We start from the raw sequence: 8,604 nt of genomic DNA on the forward strand, positions 1-8,604 counted from the left end.
CTTAGGACATATATTTAGTTATTAATATGTAGTAGTTTATTGTAATGTATTTCTGGTACCAGAAAATATATATATCATGTATAATGAAGTACGTTATTTATCGCCACCAACCCGACGTGATGAGGAACCTCCACATTGGTGACCCCGACAACAAACCTCCACAGACACCAAGAAAATTGCGAACATTTTGGTAGGATATTTTTATTGCGCCTTAGTATAACTAACTTGTTTTATCGATATCTAAACCAGAGTTCAAGGTCGGAAGTCTATATCGTTTTTACATTAAGTAGTCATATTATAAAATTGTCCGCTTTTCGCAGTATTGTTGTACTAAGTTATAGGTACTAAGCATACCAATCTATAGGAACAACATAGATACTTAAACATTGACCATTTTCGTATCTATTCCTACACGGATACTTTACCATACTTGCCAGCTTGCTCCTATCTCTGGATGTTCCAAAATGTTAGTGGACAGAATTCTATTAAAATCTGCTCCTTTTCTACGTTTCAGTGGCGAACTTTAGAAGCGGAATCCAGTTCCTACCGACCCATGAACACTTCAAGTTATAGCTTCAAATGATCAGAAGACCCTTCAATCATCTTTGTGCCTTTGGTTCGTTGGCTAAAAATGATGAAGACATGTAAATCACTCAAAATGAATCTTATATATAGTAAGTACTTCAATACAACTTTATTAATACCATGTTTCCCACAATGCACCATATTATGTACTTAGGTAGAAGTAAACAGCCTAACTCCCTTAACGTAGAATGATCCTTAGGCTACAACTTGATTTATCGTACAACCCAAATCAGTATCTATTGCCAATATTATTTCTCAACACGGGCCGAACATTTGTATCAAATCGAACAATAATCGCTCATATTGTTAGTTACAATACAATTTGTTTGGAAACTCGACGCGTGAGAGAAATAATAACAAATGATTCGCGCCCTAACACCGCCTGGCGTTGAAAGATCACGCCTATTGCTCTCTTGCTGATGAAAAAAGTATAGGTACAATATTACTCAGTAAGATACATTAACTTTGAAAGTCGTTACATAATACGAATGGATGTCTAACGATGTTTTTATGTAAGTGTATGTGAGTGTTATATTAACTGCGAGCTTACTAGTAGGTATATAAAGTAAGCAGGTAAGCACTTTACTAAGTGCCTTCCTCACGTTAGATAATATTATGATAACTGTTTCTAAAGTACATTATCAAATACAATAAGCACTACAAGTAACTTAAGTGAATAGTATTGACATGCGAGCGGTTGAGCGGTAATTCTGACGGATATCTTTAATTTTTTAAATGAAATACCTACCTGCCATATAAATATATTATCACTGCAGTTATACCCGAAGGTGCAGGCAGAGGTGTATGAAATACAATCTTGTTTCACCATTAACAATTTTAGTCTCATATACTTAAGATTATGATATGTATTGCCATTTACCGGACAAAATCCAAGCTCCCATTGACAAATAATCTAACTTAAATTGGAAAAGGCCAATAGCACATTGCTCGATCCGGTAATCGAACCCGTGGCCCCGTGCTCAATACACAGCAGTCGGATACACTACCGACCAGTCCACAAAAATAGTCCAAATTAAATACTTACATTAGGTACATACTAATATTATTTTCAACACTAAATGCCAATAACCACATGTTTTACATAGCAGGCACGGCACTTCCTACTTACTCCTTTCCAAAATTAACATTTGTGCTTACTTAAAACTTATTTAGCTACTTATTCATCGTAGTACAGATTCGCGCGCTTTTTACCCCGCCAGCAGTTTAACCGTCAGAGTAACAGCAACGGGAAAGTTACTTTAGCTGTTATTATATAAATGGTAAAGGTTCGTGCGTTATTATATCACATAAAATGAAACAAAGCTAAACACAAACATTTTTGTTATCTTTAAACAATTAAAATGAACGCACCGGAACGCACCTCTACGCTTCGACACATTTGTCAAATGTCAACGCAATCAGCTGTCAAGCAGGCCTGTCATTTAAAAATAAATCAATAAAAAAAGTTCGCTTGCAAAACTGTCAACACAGTTATGCAGTTTTCGGCTGTGATTAGTTCTTGAGCCTCTGTACTGATCGCACGGGTCTAACCATCCATCGTTGTTAGTAAACATGAAATGGACGGCGCATGTCGAAGGAGGGCCGATGCGAGTCAACCATGCAGCAGTGTGCATTGGTGACAAAATATATTCCTTCGGGGGCTATTGTTCCACCGAAGAATATAAGGACTGGGAGTCCATCCCAGTGCACGTTTTGGATACGACCACACTGAGATGGGCTCCGGTTAATTACAATAAATCTGATGTTGTACCCTTCCAAAGATATGGGCATACCACAGTGGCATATGGTGATAAGGTAAGCTATTACTTATTTACTATAAATAGTAAGTCGGTAGCAATAGCTTCTCAAAACTTGTACTTCCGCATTCTGTTGAACTTAGTTAGGTATCATAGATTTTAAGGAATTTTCAAGTACCTAAATAAATTGTGCCATAGATGTATTTTTGTTTTTAATTCTCATTTTTAGAAATTTTGCAAATAATATTCCTGTTCATTATATTAAAAAAGCAAAAATTGTGCATGGAACACTAGGTACTTACATTAAAAGTGGGAAGTTTTTTATAAGATTTTTATAAGTGTAAGTTACTTTGCATACTCCAATTGGAAGGTGTCCTAATTAATCCTAACAAACTTCTGTTTTATCAGCTGTTATTCATACACATAACTTATTTATTTATATTTATTCATTCTGCTACAAGATTAAAATATCATGACTCTTAAGTAGATGTCCAAAAACTAAACTAACTTGATTTATATGTAAAATTTAAATATCAAGACTATTAACAGATTAATCTGCTTCTCTGTATTGTAGCATAATATTAAATTAATCAATGCAACTGTCAACAAAACAAGAAGTCTTATTATTCAAGTTAGTTCCTTAGATTAGCGAGTTTAGATATATAATATGTTCAGCTCATCTATTTATACTCTTAATAAATATTTTTTTCTTGTGCTAATTACTCAATATTTCAATTCTATATTATTAATTTATTGCATCAATGTAAATAATGTTTATTTTAGAACATGTAATTGGATGTAAAACATATAATAACAATATAATGTAGTTGATCAAATAAATAAATATTTTGGGACAACTCACACACTAAGCAATATCAATAGCAGCCTGGAGTTTGGTAAAGTGCCTACTATACACCCATAGACTCCTTCCGTATTTAAATGGAACTATTTGTGAATTGCAGGGTCATTATACACCACTACTTACATCTTTGGGTATAATGGCATGATGTTATTTATGTATGTAATGTAATTTAGGAAATCAAATCCCCTATTATTGTGGGAGACTTGATGGTACCTAAATATAACGGAGATATCTGATAAACCTAAAAAGTAATTGATACAAGTGCACTAGAACTATTTTCCGAAAATAAATTACATCAACTTTCTGGTAAAATATTTGAAATTTTATTCAGGGCTGTTCAAATTTATAGAATTTTGCCAATTTTTATAGAATTTTGTGTGGAGATTGTGATAGATCATATGGGCAATTTTTTATTGAAAATGAACCACTTAACCAAATTACTTTCAAGCAGGGCTGTGCGGGTCTGCTAATTATTAATATATTCACATAATTTCTTTTATCCTTGATACCTTTAAATTACTTTACATAATTTATGTAACTCTTCCTAGTTTACTTCACAAACAATGCAATGTATAAATAAATATTTATTAATTCCTATTAATTCATTCTAACAGGTAGTAAATAGGTTAAAGAAAAGTCACACTAGGCTGTTTACTTTGAAGGTCTTCAATAACTGCTAACAATAGGCAGGATGTATACTATCATGAAAATAAAATTAATTTATTTTATTTTTATTCAATAGTACAGGAGCATAATGCCATCTGTCAAGGATGCAAACTTGTTTATCAGCTATTTGTATAATACTATGTTAATTGTAATTCTTAGTTTCCTATAAAGAGCAAGTTTAAAAATAGATTACTGATTATTCATTAACTATCATGAATTCTTTCCATTCAGGTATACATGTGGGGAGGCAGAAACAATGCAGTAGCCTGTGACACTCTCTCCTGCTATGATACTACAACATTAGATTGGACAGCCCCAACAGTATCTGGTATGGTGCCTTATGCCAAAGATGGGCATTCAGCATGTGTCATTAATAACAAAATGTATGTATTTGGAGGATTTGAATATCTCACCGATCAGTATTCGCAGGAAGTGCACTGCTTGAATCTAGATACTCTGCAGTGGACTTTTGTTGATACCAAGGGCCAACCTCCATCTCACCGTGACTTCCACACAGCTGTTGCTGTTGGTACTAGAATGTACATTTATGGTGGAAGGGGAGACCTGAATAGCCCATACAATTCTCAAGAGGAAATATATTGTCCTCATTTATATTACCTAGATACAGTTACTGATACATGGGTCACTCTTAACCCAGGAGGTACGTGGCCAGAAGGACGACGCAGTCACTCAGCTTGTAAGTTTATTTATAATCAATTTATATACAACTTTAGCAGCATTACATAATTTTTAAATCTGTTAATTTTCTGTTTCTAGGGTTGCACAATGATTTTATGTATATCTTTGGCGGATTTAATGGAAATGAAAAAACACATTTTAATGATCTGTACAGATATTCTATAAAAGATAATATTTGGGAGTACCTTAATGTGCCTGGCGCAGTACCTTGCAAACGCCGACGCCAAGCATGTATACTATACAAAGACATAGTCTACTTATTTGGAGGCACAAGGTCAGTATATTGTGTACAGTTAATTCATTTATAAACACTAATAGAATACAATTAACTAATAGAATATATTATGTTTATTACATATACAGTCCCTGCCCACACATAAACAACCGTGTCATTGAGAACTTAGACAACAACCCGGAACGATTGATAGACAACAGTGATCTTCACCTCTTGGAATATTCACCATCCCTCAAGACTCTTAGTATACTGGTTGTGCTGGCCCAAAATATTGACCAAAGCTCTCTACCGCGTGATGTTATGTAAGTATACACTATATAACAAGAATTCTTAAATTTACCAGTTCCTAATCTTCCATCTTGCCATCAGAAGCCCCAATTGATCTTGTTTATTTTATTTGTATAGACCTAGGTTCAATGTTTCGCTTTCGATTTTCAGATTGGATATACGGACAATGACAGTACCAAACCGCATCAGTCGGCCGATAAACCAAGCTGGTTAACTCGAGAGATTTATTACATTACAATGGTATTGTTTAACAATTGTATGTTGGTTAACTCTACATACTTCTATTTAGTCATTATGATATTAAATTTCTTCTATACTTTATTTATATACTAAACATGTAAGTATTAGAAAATGTTTCATTGATGTCTGTGTCACAGTATGTCATGATACACAATATGGTAAAGTTTTCAAATAAAAAGTATCACCAAATGAAACAGTTTTAAGGAAATAAAAATATGTATTTTTATTCATCCTCCTTAACAATATGACGTTTTCGTTCCGGTACAAAAGGCACAGCGCCGGGCTTGCTGTGCGCACGTCTATTCGCCTCCTTCCTCTTGACTTTCTCTTTTATAGTTCTCAGTTCGTTCTGAGCATTTAATATGTGCTTAGGAACATGCCTGTGTCTCGCGATACGTTTCACTTGTGGATGATTTGCGAATTTCTCTTTAAGAGATTCTGAGTAATTCAGAGCAGTTCTCTCGCGAGGCTTAAGCTGAAAAGTATTACATTTGACTTAACAATCGCTATTATAATAATGTGATGGATTCGCCAAGAAATATTACTATTCAGTTCTATTTTTATATAAGAAATCTAAAAATACTGCTACTGAAAAGAAACAATTATATTTAAATCCCACAGTTTGTATTGTTTTCAGGACAAAACAAACTTTATACATAATGTAAATATGAACTCTGATAATGCATTGAGTGCACTAACTCTGCTACTGTCCTGAGCAATGACCTGCTATATGATTAATATGGACTATCTATTGTTCTTTAAGTTTAATATAAAATTCACTGAACAGTTTGTTTATATTTAGGTACCTTTACTTTATTATTTCCTTGTTCTTGTCCACAATATTCATCCTGTCAAGCAGGATGAATATTCTGAAATAAGTAACATAGAGAAGAAATGCTGATACTTACAACACCAAGTTTTTCTGATGCTCTTGCTTTCCACATTCTGATATTCATTTCATCAGAACCTGACAATATGTATTTGTTGTCTAAAGTCCACTTCACACATGTCAGTCTTTGCATTCTCTTTGTATGGTACACATCCCTGGAGTTTCCTTTCAGACTCTCGAATATTCTGACAGTTTTGTCGTAACTGCCGGCGACGAATTCACGACCAGTAGGTGCATAGTCTACGTCAATTACTGCTGATGTGTGTCCCATATGGATATTTATCGGTTGCTTTAGTTTTCTGACGTCAAATGTGTATAAGCTGGAAAAGTACAAACAAAAAAATGAATTTATATCAATAAGCTAAACTGTAATCTGACAACTTAGTAGAAAGCCTTGTAGTATGCAATTAGCCTAAATTATATTTAAGAATTCTGTATACCTCCAAAATATAGTAGTTATATCGGACAGGCAACCATCAGCTGCATAGCCCAATGGGTCACTGTTACTCTAAATTCTAAAATTTGAAGCCGCCAGCCGCAAACTTACATACAGGGCTCTCTACAAAGTTGTTGGACTACAATAGAAAGTGTCATAGACCCAGAAGTTAATTAAATATCAATAACAATGTTCTATTACAATAATTAGAATAGCATACATCAGTCCAGAGCAGGTCTCTAGTCACTTTTAAGAACAACCAGCTTCAAAAGTGCCCCCAGAAGTAAGCCACAAAATACTGCAGTTACATTTTAGACATGATCTTAAAAAAAGTGTACATACTTATAATCTTCATTAGCAACAGTGAATATAAAGGCCTCCATTGGATTCCAGGACAAAGCATTGGACCTCAACTCCATGACAACTTTCCTTAGTGGACCGGACTCCCGAGAGTCATACAGAATCACACTCCTATCACTGGCACATGCTGCAAGCAGATTGTGTTCTACCTGTAAAGTAAAATAAATAATAATTAGGTAGTCATCTACACTTTAGTAAAGTAGAATACCTACTTCTCTCCACTTCTTAGTAGACACATAACTAATATTATAACATTCCTAATATTTTAAAATTTTGCAACACATGTGGCAGAGATTTGCTTTCGATTTAATTAAAGGTTCACATTAGAAGTAAAAAGATATTTTAGGGGCATAAGAATTTTAAGGACAATAATGTTTTACGAAATGCAATAATATAATGTTAATTGGCACTATACCTGATTGAATGAAACATGGTGTAGACTGTCTACTCCCCACTTAAACACCTTAATAGGCTCATTCCTTGTATTTTCCCAGAGCTGACAATGTTCACCACATGTTGCAAATATTGGCTTATTTCTATGATGTGTTACTCCTGTTACTACTGACATGCTCAGTAGTGTGTTGATAGGTTCCTCATCCTCCGGTGATTTAACTTCAGACTTCCAAGTTTTTATTGTTTTATCATCACCAACACTAGTAAATGTTTCCCCACTTGGTGTGTAACATAACGCGCGGACCCAGCCCTCATGAGCTACAAAATTCCTTGTACATTTCCTTACAGCTAAGTCCCACACGCGAATTTCTCCATCAAATGCCCCACTGGCTAAAACCGCAAGTCTGCTTGGATGCTTAGCCAAACTAGAGACGCCGTCTCGGTGCCCGTCCAGATTGCCAATAAAAGGTTTCGCAAACACTCTTTCGAGTTTTACAGCATTCATAGCGCGGACATATTCCCGCGGCGCTTCGAGTGGATGTAAACTTGGGTCGTAATTTCGAGGCACTGCAATATTTATTTAAAAGAAAATCATTAATAAGGCTTCAACTTTTATTAAACCTATCGAAGGTAGTAATTGATATGGTAAATAAACTCACGCTTGTGGATATCCCTTTTAGTAGCGCGTAAATAGTCATCAGGATTGCGACTGATAACCTTTATCTTTACTTTGGACATTGTTGTGATATTAAATATGTTGTCTTGGTAATTTATATAAGATTGTAATTCGGTAAATGAAAATCAAGGAATCAAAACAATATATTAACCACACATGATAACATAACCTAAAAAGAGAAATATTTAACGTTTCGACTTTCGTTCACCAATGGGCAACAAGCAATCATCAACAAAATGTCAATCTGACACTCCTAGTAATGTGTCGACTCGATTTGGTTTGACGGACTGGCTCAAACGGTACTCGGGTCAGAAGACCCTACCACGAGTAACCCAGTTCCAAATCACTGCTTGTAGCAGCAAATGAAACAAAACGTAATGGTTCGAGCGAAATATCGTGTGAGCGTTCCTACCTTATCACACTACTACTACTATTCTGTAACTTGTGTTGTGAGGAGTTGGATAACTCTAATTACAAATTCGTTTTGAAATATCTTATGATTGGGCTCGATATGTATG

At 34.7% G+C, this 8,604-nt stretch overlaps 2 protein-coding genes across 2 annotated transcripts; one reads left to right on the top strand and one right to left on the bottom strand.

Moving 5' to 3' along the window:
* Positions 1-1,995: 1,995 nt before the first annotated feature.
* On the top strand, positions 1,996-5,526 carry LOC142975378 (kelch domain-containing protein 3). Its single transcript, XM_076118171.1, has 5 exons — positions 1,996-2,400; positions 4,102-4,567; positions 4,648-4,843; positions 4,933-5,106; positions 5,243-5,526. Exons 1-5 carry the CDS (start codon positions 2,158-2,160, stop codon positions 5,304-5,306), a joined length of 1,143 nt encoding a protein of 380 aa, XP_075974286.1. The 5' UTR covers positions 1,996-2,157; the 3' UTR covers positions 5,307-5,526.
* Positions 5,527-5,529: 3 nt separating this feature from the next.
* Positions 5,530-8,310, bottom strand: LOC142975377 (DDB1- and CUL4-associated factor 13). Its single transcript, XM_076118170.1, has 5 exons — positions 8,070-8,310; positions 7,433-7,977; positions 7,000-7,166; positions 6,241-6,541; positions 5,530-5,807 (listed from the first exon to the last, which is right to left on the bottom strand). Exons 1-5 carry the CDS (start codon positions 8,146-8,148, stop codon positions 5,556-5,558), a joined length of 1,344 nt encoding a protein of 447 aa, XP_075974285.1. The 5' UTR covers positions 8,149-8,310; the 3' UTR covers positions 5,530-5,555.
* Positions 8,311-8,604: the final 294 nt, after the last annotated feature.

The sequence above is a fragment of the Anticarsia gemmatalis genome, chromosome 9 (assembly GCF_050436995.1).
Source record: "Anticarsia gemmatalis isolate Benzon Research Colony breed Stoneville strain chromosome 9, ilAntGemm2 primary, whole genome shotgun sequence".
Classification (NCBI taxonomy): domain Eukaryota; kingdom Metazoa; phylum Arthropoda; class Insecta; order Lepidoptera; family Erebidae; genus Anticarsia; species Anticarsia gemmatalis.